This window comes from Rhinolophus sinicus, linkage group LG03 (assembly GCF_036562045.2).
Source record: "Rhinolophus sinicus isolate RSC01 linkage group LG03, ASM3656204v1, whole genome shotgun sequence".
NCBI classification, from domain to species: Eukaryota; Metazoa; Chordata; class Mammalia; order Chiroptera; family Rhinolophidae; genus Rhinolophus; species Rhinolophus sinicus.
In genome coordinates this window covers 189,772,700-189,789,439 of record NC_133753.1, presented here as the reverse complement: position 1 = coordinate 189,789,439, position 16,740 = coordinate 189,772,700, and the positions used below count along the sequence as shown (strand labels likewise).

At 41.9% G+C, this 16,740-nt stretch overlaps 1 protein-coding gene across 1 annotated transcript in view; it reads right to left on the bottom strand.

Annotated features, from left to right (window-relative positions):
- ANKH (ANKH inorganic pyrophosphate transport regulator) overlaps window positions 1–11,141 on the bottom strand; it is a 125,030-nt gene extending 113,889 nt beyond the window's left edge. Inside the window, exon 1 of the mRNA XM_019753533.2 lies at window positions 10,656–11,141. Coding sequence (XP_019609092.1) covers window positions 10,656–10,751 — 96 coding nt within the window. The 5' untranslated portion in view covers window positions 10,752–11,141. The remainder of the gene's footprint in view (window positions 1–10,655) is intronic.
- Between the last annotated feature and the right edge of the window lie 5,599 nt (window positions 11,142–16,740).

The window sequence follows — 16,740 nt, the reverse complement described above, 5'->3', positions numbered from 1 at the left end:
CAACAACCACAAAAAAGCACTTTTCAATCATTTGAAAGAGTTCAGCTCCATGTGGCTTTGACAGAACTAGAATGCAGATTCCTGGTGGCAGAAGTCACTGGACAGTTTACGAGCATCAAGGGATGGAATGCCCGCTATGGGCCAGGGACACAGACATATCCAAGGTGGTGCCTGTGGGGTCATGGGAACAACTTTCTCCGGAAGTGTGGGGCCACACAGCAGGAGCCCCGCAAAGCAGCACATGTGCGGAAGTGTTTCCACTGTTCATCCAAAGACGTCCGCAGATATGTACAAAGATTTCTGCACAAAACTCTTCCAGAACATTATTTGTAACAGAATAAAACAGAAACCACTGAACAGCTAACCACAGAGAATGAGTTAATTATGGTATAGCCATGGGAGAGCATGCTCGGAAGCCATTCCTCATCACGTTCTAGAAGAATACTTAAAGTCAAGGGAAAACACCTATGATATCAAATGGAAAGAGGTTACAATTTTGTTTTAAAATATATGCACAGAGAAGCGATGAGAAGAACATGCACTAACATGAGATAGAGAGTTAACTTTAGGTGAATTTTGCACACAATTCTTATTTTCTTCTAGCTACTTTTCCTTCTTTTTACAATGAAAATGAATTATAACTAGAATAAAATCAATATTCTTTTTTTTTTTTTTTTAAAGAGAGAACCTCTGCAAAAGCCACAGGCTATCCTGGTAGCTTATGAGTTGATTTTTGAAACTTTAAAAAATTTTGATAAACTATACATAACATAAACATAAAATGTATCATTTTAACCACTTTGAAGTGTAGCGTTCAGTGGAATTAAGTACATCCACATTATTGTGCAACCATTGCCACGCTCCTCCAGAACTTTGTCACCCCAAACTGAAACGCTGTGCCCATGAACTCCCCATTTCTTCCACCTGCTAAACCCTGGTAATATTCCACTTCCTGTCTCTTTGAGTTTGACTATTGTCGGTACATCGTGTAAGTGGAAGCAACAGTGTCCTTCTGTGTCTGACTTACTGTACTCAGTCATCTAGGTTGTCGCATACATCCCAATTTCACTCCTTTCTAAGGCTGAATAAGGAGTCATAGGTCTACTGTATGTATGTACCACATTTTGCTTTCCGACGTTAGCTTTCTAAGCAGACTTTAATTTTTAAGCATGTCTGAACTTCAAAATGATCGCCAGTTCATATAATTGAAGGATGTATATCAATTAAAGAATTTAAAACACCAAATAGTACAATTTTAGGGCAAAAGTTATTTGACACAAAATCACTCTCCCCCTGCCTTAAATCCACTAAAATTCACAATATTGCGCCATCCATTGTGACAGGAATAAATAATAGTGCTACACACTACAGTAACAATGAGAGGCCCCAAACTCAGTCATCACGCATGCCATTTTGCACGAGCAATTACAGAGGCTCACTGCAGCACTCAGAACAGTGGCTTTCTGTGGGGAGGGACCCAGGGAACCTTCTGGGCCGATGAAAATGTTCCATACTTTGGCATGTGGGTTATATACAGGTAGGCATTTGTCATTTGTCAAAACTCATGCACCTGCACACATAAGATGTGTACATTTCACTGTATGTAAATTATACTTTGATTTCTCAAACGGAAAGAAAAACAGGCTCACCAGCCCACTCCTTTGAAAAAAGGCATGTGAAGCCTAAAAGAAATTGGAGTAAATAAGAATTTTAGAAAAACAAAGGTGGTCTGGAGTTCAGCAGCTGACCTCACTGCCACTGTCACTTTAGGACCTTTCAGTCCTAACGCGTCTGTACTGTTCCCAGAGCTAAGAACCAGCTCCTTTCTCCTGGCTGCGGAAAACACGGGTTTGTCTTGGGAAGTCTGCTGATCACACGGGAGCCTAACAGCAGACCATGCCAGGAACCTGCCCAAGTTTGGGAAACAGCCCAACAGGTGTGAGGCCCAGGTGGTGAAACACCCAAAGGTGTGCAGCTCTGTGTGGGAGCAGAAAGCAGGTACACCCTGACTGCAGGTCGGATTCCAGGTGAGGCAACATTGCACCTGAAAAGGGAGGGGTAAGAACCATAACCGTCCCAAAGGTAAAAGAAGGTCTCAGAGAGCACGAGGGAACCACGTCTGCGCAGGGAGTCTGGTGCTGAGGAGACCCTTGGATGCCCGTATTTTCGGATCAGGCTGGCTGCAAGGTAGCTTATGGGTGGTTCCGGCACTGGACTTGGCCAGAATCCTGAAGAGGTGCAAGTCACCTCTTTCTTCTTTAGGTGGTTATTTGTTACTCTCCTCTGCACAGCCAGTCTTTCTAAAATGTCAAGTGTAGGCCACACATCTGTGGGAGGCCTCATGGTGAATTTCCTGCCAAACCATTTAAAGCACTCAGACTGTCAGACAATTTTTCCTTTTTTTTGACTCTGCTGTTTTAGATTCTCCACAGTACGATGTCCCTCTATTAAAATGCATGACCCGGTGGCCAACAGATCTCCGGTTGTTTATGGAACAACCGTTTGTGTTGAAGAGCATACAAACTTCTTATCAGTCTAAAAGGAAGCTTTGAAAGCATAAAGAGCCATACCTAAGCCAAACGGCCAATTAGAAGATGACAGTCAGAGACTCAAGTATTTTCCCAAACTTAATGTCATATTTTTAAAATCCTGAGCAGGGATTCTGACATGCTTACTGAGGTGGACTCTTCATCATTTCGTGAAGACAGTAACGCGGAGTGACCCGGCATAAATACTGAGCCAGGACTACTGCACCTGAACGCTTCCCGATTCATCCTAGGCCTCTTTGGGTCTCTCACAAAATAAGCAACCGTTACTTCTACGGCCTCCGAAGATTACAGCTACAAAACCTTCACTTTGCCCCCTCTCCTCGCCTCACCTTGCTCCTAGGAAAAGTCTTATTCCCCTGCTGGTAGACATTCTGCTTTTCAGCCATTTAATTCCACTCAATGCCCCGAGGAGCCTCACCTTTAGTCACCTTTGAGGTTCTTATCCAGGGATTCCCACTTTGGCTTTTAATTTCCTCCCAGCCTCCAGTCAGAGGCCCCACGGCCAGCGTCATCTCCGTCCAGGTGGGAGGACGGATGACAGGCACACTGCAGGAAGTGTGGGAACGTGGGTCTGGGGATGTGTGGGGCTGTCTCTTGCCTCCTCATGCTCAAGGATGAGAAGCACACACATAAGAAGGGGTGACTGGTTGGCTCAGTTGGGTGGAGCGCAGTGCTCATAACACCAAGGTCGCTGGTTCGATTCCCACATGGGCCAGTGAGCTGTGCCCTCCACAACTAGATTGAAAACAACGACTTGACTTGGAGCGGAGCCCCCAGTGCCCCTGAAGTTGGGGACAGAGATGCTGGCCCATGTTAATAGGAGGATTGCTAATTCATACCAACATACCTATCTCTACAGATAGCAATCCTCTAACAGTGTCAAAGGTGTCTGACTCATTGAAAGCCTTGTTCATCTAGTCACATCAAAATATCATTAAAAAATCTAAACTCCAGCTAGGACCTGCAAGCTCACTTGAACCAAAATGTACTGAACCAGAAAGTTGGTCCATTTGTACGTATAGACCCTGTGGCACTTCCTGAACATATGTATGAGCTGTTTTTTGATAAGTCTTTATCTAGGGGAACAAATACCCCCTTTGACCTGACAAATAACCAGTTATTTCCTTTTCCAGGATGGACTTTGAAAGCACTTTTCGTTGGAAGAAGGAACCCACTAGGAGAACCAGAAAGTTGTGATGCATAAGTCTTCCAGTTGACAAAGAAAACTCATCTTTGTCATTTTAAGCTCATTTGTTCTCAGCACCAAGAGTGGTCTTTGGTTATTGGAAGAGTAGCTGAATGATTTTAAAACCATGGAAATAGTAAAAATAAAACAAACAAAAACGAAACCTGGGTTTGTACGGCTGAATACAAAGCCTGCTAATTTACCTGTCTTGTAACCACCTTCATCTTCTCCGATGGGTGCTACCCACTTTGATGACGAGACCATCTAGGGAGAAGAAAGCAGGGGGCTACGACCTCCAGATGAAAACTATGTCTAAACAGTTTGCTGTTTCATTGCCATCACCAGAAACCTACTGCAAATACTGAGGACCTCACCGTACGACATTATAAACTCACTGTGCAATTAGACATTCTGCTGTGTGCTGCTCTGATTGCAAAAGTGTTTCGTGTATGGTTTCTTAACCAGGATCCAAGCAATTTGAGGGCAGGTGGTGTGTCAAATATGGCCACACTTCCCTTGTTCTAAGGTCACATCACTGACATTGACTCTAGAATCTCTCTAGAACAGAAACAAAATCAGCACAGGGCAGGAAAGCAAGTGTACCAAAGTGTAAATGCTTTTTCCTAAAGGAGGCCTCCAAAATTATTTACTCTTCATTTTTCATGGAATTCTAATGAATTTTAGTTTCTCGGGGCTCAGAGCAGATCCAAAGCAGAAAATTAAAAAGCCAGTAGTCAATACATATTCATTACCTTTATTATTTTATTTTATTGGTTAGTGCTAAACTCTTTGTTACGTATTTTGAACACCACATGTCAGTGGATATCTATGATTGCCCAGCATAACCATGGACATTCACAAGCCACTAAAAAATATTACATGTTGCATATTATATTTATTCAATAAGATAGACAGATGTGCAATATAGATTTCCAGTGACAATCATTCTCATACTAAAAGAAAAAAAAAAAGGAAAACGAATAATTTGCATTTTAAAGGATAAGCTTAAGTTATGAAGACAATACACTCATGTAGGCAGCCATTATCCATAATACGGCATAAAACAGGGTTTTGTTTTGTTTTTTTGTTTTTAATTTCTAATTCATCTCCACAGCAACTAATAGAGGCACAGATGTTAAAAAAAAGAATACCAGATTAATTTTTGAAATGTAGACATCATCCAAGCCACTTTGGCATACCAGCAGTTTAATGAGGCTTATTTATTCCAACAGACATAGGCCCTTAAAAGAATGATTGTCCATCCATGATCTCTTATCCTACGCATCCCAACATGTGTCAAATCACTCAAGGGAGAGTGAAAAGACATGGAAACCAAACTACATACCACTACTATAAAACTGAGCTTGTCGCATCTAAAAAGTGCAGCAGTAGCATAAATGATATTACCCAGTGACTTTAAAAACTGCTTGTAAAGAATTTGACGTTCCTAGAAAGAGATTTTGATATTGTCTTGATGAAATATTTGATTATCTTTCGAAGGATATGCTTGGAAAGAAGTATTCTGACAGAGTAGCAGTTAGGTTGGCCATCAAACCACCTCAATAAATAGGTGAGAAAACAAAGTAACCACAGGATTATACCTTTGTGGCTCCAGGAACAATCTTCTTTCATTGAAAGGGAGGACCTTTAAATGTAGATGTACATCAGAGGAGAACTGGGAAACACGGTGGAGAAGCGAGTATCATTTGCACTAAGAAGGTCCTTAACTAAACATGGACTGTGAGAAAAGAGTGACCTCATTTTCTATGTATGAATGAGAAACTGAAATAGGCATTAAGTTATGCCAGGAAAGCACAAGGCAGTCAGAGAATACATACTCTCTACTTACTACAAAGGAAGCCACTGAAACTTCATATTGCAGCAGACAAACAAAAACCTCAGCATTTAAACAATAGGGGAATATACAGCAAAGGGAATTACAGCATGCTTATGTAAGCAAATACTATACTATTTTAAATCACAAGACACTTTTAAATGATATGGGAAAATGCTTTCCTGGTCTGTGAAATGTATACATACATACTTGGAGAAATAGAGAGACAGAGCCTCAATTATGTTATGTTGGGGGGAAAAAACTGGCAGGAGACACCCAAAATGTTAAAGGAGTTTTTCTTCAGAGTGGAATTATAGGTATTTTTATTTTTCCTCCATTTTTAATACTTAACCAAACTTTAAACAGTTAGCATATATTACACTTTTGTAATTAGAAAAAAATGAACATTATTCTGAAATCTATTCCATTAATATAGACTAGATTGGAGGGGGAAAAATTTCCCCCTTACAGTTACTTAGACACTTAGCTTGGAATTTACATTTCTGTCTTTAAGTACTTCGCAAAGTGAAACATACAAGGGACACTTTCATTATTACTTAAGGCAAGCTCTTCCAGGTCTTAGTGACCTTGGATGAAGAGTCCCTTCCCAGCAGTGGCCAGTGTCATATACTAAATGCACCCTTTTAAATTCCTGAACCTCCTAGTCTAATGGAGACCTTTTCAGTGGTGGTGGTGGGGGCGGGGGCGGGGGGGTGTTGTTTCTCTACTTAGTAGACAGGAAGAACATTTATGAAGCTACTTTTCTTGGGTTTCCCTTTTTTTTTTTCATTTTGTGATATTAATAATTTGAGCCACTTTGCTACTGTGAAAGCCTAACAGTAGGTTTCCTAAGTTAGAAAGCAGGGCTAGACAAACATTTTAACATTCCTATTATACATCTTACTCCTGTCATTATAACAAACCATACAGGAAACTTTTCACTCACAGATAAAGATCTGGGGTCACTGAATTAGCATGTTGGACCCAACCAAACTCAGGGAGTCACACAAGGCAATCTGAAGATATCATCTGAGTGTGAAAAAGTGGACTGACTGGCAGGGCAGAACACATTTCTTCCCGCACGACAGCAATTTCAACTTTCTTTGATCTTTCAAAGAAAGGCCTTATAGCAAAGTTGTCCTTAACATTTTAAGTGTCACTAGGTACCTTAAAAAAAGTTCACTGCTTTACTCTACAGAATTTGGTGAACTTGGCTTTTATGAAATTTAGACTTTCTACCAAGTTTAGTTTTAAGCAGAAATAACAACCCTTTGAACATGGTGAGATCAAATGGACGTTTGCAGATACTTTTGAAGAAACACATTGTTCAAAATGTATCTTTGCATCCTCCTTCTTTCCTTAGCAATCTAGATTGCTCCAATGATAAAGACTAAGTAATTTTATTGTGATGTATCAATAATTTCTTATCTTGTTTCCTCCCCTTGACCAAAGGCAATGCCAACCTCATCAAACTAAGATGTAGTGTTGATTTAATTAATTATTTGGATAATTTGGCTCTTCTTAACGTGAACTTCTGCGTTATAATCTCCCTTTCCTGGGAGCCTTTGTTATGATTGCCCTACATCTGCTGAAGCTTTAAAATTCAAAATATGACAGCTAAGCGGAAATTTAAACGTAGGCTGGGAATCAGGAAAGCTAGAACTTATTCCTGTTTCTGAGGACTCCTGGGCAGATGTCAGAGTGTGAGTTTCACTAGAGGAGGCAGAGAGCAGAATGGCAAAGGGCCAGGCAGATAAGGGCACGAGCCCTGGCTCTGGCCAGTGCAGCCTGTGTGACCGTGGGCAAGTCACTTAACATGCCTAGGCCTCTCATTCTTTCCTCACATACAACGTGTGCGGAGATGTTACAAGCACATACGAAGTGTTCAAAGAATGGAAGCAATGAATACTTTTGATTTTCAATCTGTAAAAATAGAGATAAAATGATAATCCCAAATATACTGTAATTATCATAAAGTGTTCTATGCAACTCTAAGGTTCTACAAACAATATTTTTAGTTTTTGCAATAACGGATATAGTCTCATTCTTTTCTATGGGGCCTGTGCTTAGTATTAAAAAGCAGGTCATTCTCTTCCATATGGCTATTTTGGTCAGTGTAGAATTCAACCCTCCTTACCCATCTCCCAACCCCCACCCTCAATGACTGCCACCATCAAAACTGAAAAATGTGATACTAGGCTTCGCTAGTCTCATTAGAATAAATACTCCATAAAATTTGGGTTTCCTCCCTGAGCTATGAAGTTACAGGGAAATCGGTATATAAGGTGATGGTCATAGAGACCATCAGGAGACTCTGGAGGAATTGTTACAGGCTTCTTCATGCCCCCCTCCCCTCATGCACTAATAGTTCTGAGATAGTTCATGTGTAATTCTTATACACAGTCACATATGTGTGCTTATTCAAATTTCAGTAGAATCTTATAGATAGCTGGATTTCCATTTTAAAAGTTTGTCCACATTTTCTATTGAAACCACAAAATGAGATGTTTATAATCACGAAAAAAAACCCTCATCGAGGAAACATTTAAAATGATTTTACTATCTTTTTGTTCTTGACAAGTCAGAGGCTTAGAAGCTAATGAGATGTTTTATTCTTTAATTTTGCATTTCTTGGTCACCTCAAACGCATGAGAAGCAGGGCCTGCTTTGACCTTTGCACCCCATGTCACTTCCCTACTTTAGGATTAGTAAGTTACTTAAATATGAATAATTGTTCACTCAGGGCGAAGTATCAGACACCTGCCCACTCGGAAAGAAGAATGGCGGGGATCTGTATGTGTCTGTCTGTCTAGAACTTGGCAAAAATTCCTGTCAAGAGCTGCCTGTTTTCAAAAGTCTAAGCCAGTAGACGTACTTCTGCAAACAGGCCCATTTCTCTTCCTCTTTATTATACTCTGAACCACTTGGGATAACACGCTCGTCTCTTCATTACCCACATATACCACCTCTCTCCTTCACTCACACTGTCATTCTTTCCCTTCAGTTTAATACTAGCAAAAAAGTAAATTCTGCTCTTCTCACTTTGTACATTTTGCGAAACAACTATCACTGGACACCAGAAGGCACAGCAAGGTTTTTGGAAACCTCTCAATTTCTTTCCCCCATCTCTCCACCCCTAACTCTGATGAAATATCTCCACCTCCAGGCAGCCTATAACCACATAAGTACACTGGCATTTAAGGGGTAAGGACCTGAAACAACACTTGTTGATAAAACTTGCTTCTGTGCAAAAAGATAACTCTTCTAGTACGTTACTTATGTCAACTATGATAATGACGCTAGGAATGTTTTAAAGATGAGTTTGAATTATTAGACTCACTAGGATAAACCATCTGTATAGCTGTCTCTTATGTCTAGCCTCCCTTTTGTAACCTCAGGAGATCCTTTCCCTTACACTAAAATTAAATCCTTAGCTATATCAGCCTTGTATTAAATCAAGACAAATATGAGATAATAGTATGGTATGCTTCAGGTCATTTAATTATGACAAGGAATACTTTTATTTCTTCCAGTAATCCCTACATAATACACACACACACACACACACACACACACACACACACACTACAGGTAAGGGAGAAGTGACCAGGTGAGCAGACTGGGCTGCCAACCTTTGGGGCAGCTCCAAGAAAATAAGCCTTAAAATAGTAAAAGGTTCAGGTGAACAGACAGCACTTGACTCAACTGAAATGTGCAATTCAGTGAATTCAGGTCTAAAAACCTTTCCACAGATTATAGGAAATGCCCAAAGTCACTAGTTAATTATGCAAGAAGGCAAGGTGGGCAGGAAGGAGGTGGAGCAGCAGAGGAGCCTTTGGGGACCCTGTTGAGGTACTGGCAGGACACAGTGACAACAGAAAAGATATACTAGTTAATCAAAGGAAATTAGTTGGCTTCTAGCCAAAGGTCTCTAGAGACTGTGCTACACTGTAGACACTTATCTGCAATAAAATTCCAAGTAAAAAGTAGCTTACAATGTGGGCTAAGTATCACCCAGCTTTACTGAGTTACAATCAATCAGAAGTTCTGAGCACAGAAAGACAAATCCAAGCAGATATTCACCAAATGGAGGCGTCAAACAGCATTTCCCTTCTGAAAAACTGTTTTTTAATCTAGTAGTGCATCAAAATGGGCGCTTTTTTTTTTAAAAAATAGAAACATCCTTTGAAGTCTCCTGACTTAAAGGAAAAGAAATCAGGTGCGGCAGCACCCCAATGTTGCTCATTACCCACCCTGGCAAGTTCCAACACCTGCGCGTCAAGGTGGCATGCTACATCCACCCCCCTCTTCCTCCTGGCCTTAAAATGCAACTGCATCCTCCTGGGGGCCCTGCGAAAACGGTCCCCACGGGCTAAGTGCTGAGCACCAATGCCCCGCTGCTTGGAGAGCCTGCAGCGCCAGATTTGCAATGACGCCACATGGAGACAAACGGGCAAAACATGAAAAAGAAATAGGGAAGAGAAAACAACAAACATAAATGTACTCCCCCTTTTAGTGGTCCAAGAGGAAAAAAAAAAAACCACAAAAACCCCAAGCTATAGATAGTGAATGGTCGCTTATCTGGACACGCTGGGGACACCCCGAATCTATACGTAGGCTGAAAAAAAAAAATTAGAAGTACTTTGGAAATCAACTTGGACACATTCTAATACAGAATTTCCCCATCATCATCATCATCACTACCAACACCGATAAATAAAAAAACCAGCACTTGAACTCAGAAACTACATTTACATTTGACTTACAGACCTCAGGTTTACATAATCACAAATTACATAATACTCCTGCTGTGCACTAAACGCCCTTCTATAGGTGAATCTCCAAACCCTCTGGTCTTCTAACATTTTCCAGAGAGAGCTGGAAAACTCTGCTGAATAATTGGAGGGGAGAAGGGAATGGAGTGCTGGAAAAGTCATCCTTGACAAGCTGCAAACCCAACCAAATGTTCCAGGATAAAAAGGAACTGGGAGCAGGTGACTGCCTGCCTTCTGCCCCCATCCCTTGGCGCTGGGGCGTCTCAGGCCGAGGCCGAGCGAGCCGGGCGCGGGGCGCTGCAGGGGCTTACCTGCTCCCCGAAGTCTATGGCTATGTTGGTGATGCCCAGTGGCACCAGGAACCGGATCAGGGGCCAGTAGTGCGTGAGCGCCGGGAATTTCACCATAGTCCCCGTCGTGGGCTGACCCCACACACATCTGCCGCTGCGAGGGGACTCTGCCGGGAGGCGCGGGGCGAGCGGACCGAGCGCGGGCGCGGGCGGACGGAGGCCGGCTCCGGCGGGGCCTCGTCGCGGGGGCGGCGGCGCCCTCTCCAAGCGCGGCGGCTCTAGCAGGAGATCCGCAAGCTCAAGTCCATCCCTGCTGCCCTCCCACACAACAAAGATCTGCCGGGAAAAAAAAGAGGAGGGACGGCGGCGGCGGCAGCAGCAGCAGCAGAAGGTTCTGCTGACAGCGGCTCCATTATAAGCGCTCCGAGCCCGGAAATAAATAAATAACCACGCGCACGAGGCGCCGCTGCCGCCGCCGCCGCCGCCTTGCGGAGGAAATCGGGGCGGGCGCGGAGGCGCGGACCCCGCCGGCAGCCCGGGGGCGGGCGGGTGGCGGGGTGGGGAGGGGGCCGGGCCCGGAGGGGGGCGGCTCCCTCCTCCCGCCGCCGCTGCCAGCGCTCGCCGCGGCCGCGGGGGGCGCTGCGCACACACAGTCCGCGGCGTCCGGGGGCGCGCGGGGTGGGACTTGCTCGGTCCCCGGCCAGCCCCTTGGCGACGGCGCGCGGCCCGGAGCCCGAGGGCGCGGCGCAGGGACCTTGAGCCGCGGGGGCGCTGGGCGATCTGGAGGCTCCGGGGGAGGCCGAGCTCTGCGGCTGTGCCCGGGGCTGCAGTCCCCGCGCTGTCCCGGGAGGGGCCGGGGCAGGCGACGTAAGGGCGGACGCGCGAGGAGCGATCGGGACGCGCTGGGGCTGGGAGGGAGCGGGTTTGGGAAGCCGGCGCGGACCTGCTTCCCTCGGTGGCCGCCTCAAGGCGGGCGGGAACGTGCGGAGGAGGCCGCTCGCGGCCGGGGCCGGGATCTGCTACGGGCCCACCCGGGGAGCTAGGGACCCGGGAGAAATGGAGGTGCCGCCTGGGGCGGCCGCCAGAGACCGAGAAAAGGTCGCGGCGAACCGAGCATCTATCTCAGGGTGTCCAGGGGCGACGGTGAACCGCGGGCCCGGGGGAAAATGCGCAGAGGGCCGCAGGGGCCGGTCCCTGCAGGCGCCCAGGCTGGGCCGGCCGCCCTTAGGGGAGCTCAGACCTGCCTCCAGCACGGTTTGCAAACAGTGAGCCGAGATTCTCTTCAATGCAGCCCTGTTGTAAGAAAACAAAACAAAACAAAACAAAAACAGCTTGAAAAGTATGTTTCTTTGAAATAAACAAAAGAAAGAAAAATCTGTTTTATAATACTGTGCCCCAGTGATTGCAGGTTAAATAAAAGCTGTGCTGAGTGTTTCACCTAAAACTTCAGAACAGTGTGACAGCAAAGCCAGCATCCACCTCTGCACCCCACGCACTGTGACCCGAGGGTTGAGGCCCTGGCGAACGCAAAGCACCTCCGAAGGCCCGGGGTACGTGGATAGTCTCCGCACCTTCCTGCTCAATTTTGCCCTGAACCAAAAACCTCTCTAAAAAAATAGAATCTATTAAAAGGAGAGGGGGAAAGGGCCTCGTGCATGGCCGGCGTCATGCCTGTATGACGTGCGCAGTCGTCACCAAGGTCCCCGCAATTAGAAGGACCTGTGTTTGTTTTAGTACTCTGCTGTTGCCCTCCAAAAATTCGTCAATTTTGAAGAAGGGGAGGGGCAAATTGCTTCTATTGTTTTGCACTCCCCACCCCCACCACAAGCATCTTTTACAGTTTAATTAACATAATGAATTAAAGTAATTTATTTAAAGTAATCTTGCACCTAGGAATGAGCTTGTAACCTCACATTTCAGTTTTGTAAAGCTTGTGTTAATAGTGAGCTTGAGACCTCAATATCCTGATTTCAGGTATTTCACAATTATTTGAAAGTATTAAATGTTTCCCATATTATATGCCCTTTAAGAGACCTTTCTAAATTCCATACAGTGTGAACAAGGCCTTGAGAAATAGGAAGCTAATTAGCCTTGTAGCTCTGAGGCAATCTCAAATTACATCCCCTATAATTAAAATGAAATTTTAATATTCATTGTGTGAAATGTGTCAAATACTATTATTTAAAACACTTCTCAGCAAAACAGGAAATCGTTGTGTACAGGACTCTCCTCCATAGCAAATCCTGAAAGGTATATTTTAATATAGTCCAATCTTATTTTCAATGTACTCAGAGAGCTTGTTATGTAAAGGAATTCTCTTCCAAGGAGTTCTTTTCTTACCACCTTATAGTTGATCCATTCCGTTAGTCTAGGTTTCTGTGGGCTCATTTTACTTAAAGCAATCTAATTATACTGACCTTTGTCTAAAATGTGGTTTGATATGTTTCTGGATCAATCTCATCAAGTCAAGTTTACTTTGGTTGTTCCCGGGACAAGGAATGGACTCATTGCTGCTGCTGATTGATGCAAACACACACCTTTGGTCTTAAGGAGGAATGGGAAAAAAGTTCTAGTAAATCAATGAAAGATCATCGTTCTTTTTGAGTATTCTAAAAGTGTATTTTTTTAATGAGTGATTTAAGAGCATCATCTTTGATGATAGCAAAAGAGCACTTTTTAGATGTCAACGGCCTCTGAATTTCAATCACACTGGCAATGTGGAAGTAAATGGGACACTTAATTATGTTTTCTCTCAGAGTCAAAATCAGATAACGGATTTCAAAGGGAATTTTTGGCCTTTCTCTCTCTTCCTCTTTTTAACTTAATAGTTGTTTGAGAAGAGAACTCCAGAATATGAGTGATGACAGACAATGAATAGGAAGGTGTTTATCTCACCCAGAACCCCAAGAAGAGGTCCCACGTCACTTAAATGATATCCAGAGAGTGTTATCTTGCAGAGGGTACAGCTTTATCTTCAATTTACAAAGTCTCTAGATTAGAATTGATTACTTTGGGCCAAAGGACATTACAAGATTCACAGACCCTCTAACAAGTATGTACCAAAATATATACATACAGGAAAAAATACTGGAAGAAAATACGCCCAAGTATTAACAGTGTTTAGTTATAGATGCATAGTACTATTACTTTCCTTTTATATTCTTCTGTATTTAACACATTGGGCACATATACGTTTATAAAAAGACAAATAGTCTTAAAAATTATTTATGAAATTTCATCAGAAGTGCAAGGTAGCATTGATTTCAGAGCACAGAAAGTTATTCTTCCCAAAACAATTTCATAAACGACCAGTAATATGCTACTATTTTGATGCCTTAAATTATTAAGTGCAATTTTTGAAGAAGCTAATGCAAAAAGAGAAATTAAAGTTACATAACATGTCTGATTTACTTTTTTTCTGGAATTGAGCTTAAATGAATATGTTCAAGTTATCCTCAAGGAGCATCGGCTGCAAGGCACAGAATAAAAGGTCAAGTTTAAGATCATCCGGTTCTAAAAGTCGATAACTCAGATTTCCTTGACTTGATGAGCCCAATGGCAGCTGATCAGAATTGCAGCAATGGACTGGGTCTGGAAGGTTTGTGTAAGATTGACTCGATAGTCATTTACACTGGTCACACACAATTATCCTGTGTCGTATATTTAGTATAACCAACTTAACAGATAGTTTTGATAAAAGATTTAGTCCTGGATATTAGTATCTTGTTTTGAAATGAGTAGTAAGGCCCCCAAAATAGATATAAATTCAAGCCTTACAGTTCTATATCTGGGCCTAGTGCAATTTTACTAGATGGCTTAACTGGGGATGTGGTGAAGGCTAGCTTCTGATTGACTAGGCTTAGTCGGCAACATTTTTAATAAAATAAGACTGAATTAATAAACGATTTAATTTTGTTCATATAAATATTGTTCTGTTTGATGAAGACATGATTTCTGCCCAGATCCAAGCTTCCAGAGAGCAGAAAGAGGGGTTGTTTCCTTGGCCCCAATAGCAAGTTTTACTTTTGCCATCTCTGTGTCATTCTAGCCCAAAGCACAGCTGTAGTTTTCCAGGGCTGATTGTCAAAGCCACTTGTCCTCTCAGCACATCCCTACAGTTGGAGATGAGTGGCATGGGTAAATTATCCTGAAATTGAACATTTGCTATAGATGAGCTAGAACTGGCTAAGTTAAATTCTGCCAAGACTCATAGTTCTCACTTCTAATGATTGCTTCAATATACATTTTTAAACGTGCCACACAGGTGCTCTCGAAATGTTGAGTTGTGGAAAGGAATGGGGAAGACTTTTACTTGCTGATATGGAGATATCTGCAGAATATTTTGGTAACTGAAAAAAGCAAGGCGCCAAACCATAAAGTAGTATGCTATATTGGGGGTAAAAGAAAAAAATGTGTGTGTTTCCTTATATTTGCGAAAAGACACGCTGGAAGTATAAACCAAAAATCATTTAAATGTTTATGTATGGGGGAAGAAAAAGAAGAAGGTGGAATGGGGATGGAAGAAGAACAACTTTGAATGGACTTTGTTACCTAATTCTGGCTTTGGAAATATTGATGTTTTACATGTTGAAAACATAAAATGAAAAAAAAAACCACTTATGGACAGCAGACATACAAATGGCTTGCTTTTTTTTTTTTTTTTTCTTGTTTATTACACTTTAATTCTGGGAAAAGGACTTGAGGCAGCTTTCATCAGAGCACACATATATGCCTTAACTACTTTTATAAATTTTGATTTCTCTATAATTGCTAAAAAATAAAACAATTGGGGAGCCTCTTGGTCAGGTCAATTATGTAACCTGATTGTGCATTGGCAATTATTAAGTCACTCCTACATTTAAAAAGTGGCCTAAGAAACAAAAGTAAGTTTTTGGGTGGATTTCGTTCGTGTCATGCAAAAACACCACCCCACCTGACTTTCAGGATTCTGGAAGCAATGTACTTTGTATACATGAACATTTGGTGATTTGTAGACTTACTTTTGGTTCATGGTGAAACACATAAGGTAAGTGTATATGTAATTTATCCTGACTCTGCAAACCTTAGGTCTGGCAATTCTTAATGAATAGGATGGGATGGACACTGTAACTGAAATTAAAATGTAGCTACTTTTCGTTCTCCCTTTGCCTTCAACTCTGCTTTTGCTTGTTTCATTTAAATGACCAAAATATTGTAAAATGCTTGTAGTTAAAAATATTTTGTAAAGCTTAAATTTTTATTCTTGCTACCTAGACAAGGTCTACTTACTTTTTAAAACTCTTTCAAAATATCGTGTGTTTCTTAAAGATTTCCTGTGTAATTCTAGCTTCCTTTGATAATTTCTCTTTCGTTTTATATTTTGGCAATCAGAATGAGAGCTGCATTAGTCTCCATTTCTAGTATACAAGTCTATCTGCCACAAAATATTACATTTCCTGAGGTTGGGAACTATTTTAAATGCTATTCCATTTCCTTTCACTCCCCATACCCCTACTTCTCACTTCCACTCTTAGGACAATAATAAGCACTAAATAATATATTTTGAATTGAGTTTTCCATAAGGTTTTTTTTAATGTTTAATCTCCAAGTTAATAAGTGTATTATCCTTTCCATTATACAGTTAATACTGACTTGACATCCTTAGCATTATGGTGACGTATAGAAATTAGATACCTAGCTTCTCAGACTTGACAATCCCAGAGAAAAGGTAGACCAAGAAAGGTTCTTTTACCTGTTACTGTATTTTAAACAAATCTATTTCTCCTTTTCAATGTTACTCGTTAGACTAGAATACGTATTAATTCATCAGAGAAATAGGTGGTAGTGTCACCGTAACATTAAGTATATAACTTATCCCTAAATTCCTGTATCCCCACCAGAGCATTTTTATATTTGAAAATGTTTCTGATTTCAAAATGGTATCCTGCAACTTAATTTTGCTTGTGACTCAGTGGATTGATTGGTTGGACAAAGTGTTAATTAAACCAGTCATTTTAATCTCTCTCTCTCTCTCTCTCTCTATATATATATATATATATATTTTTTTTTTCTATCTATATATTCTATATATATATAGATAGATAGAAAGATCTATCTATCTATCTAT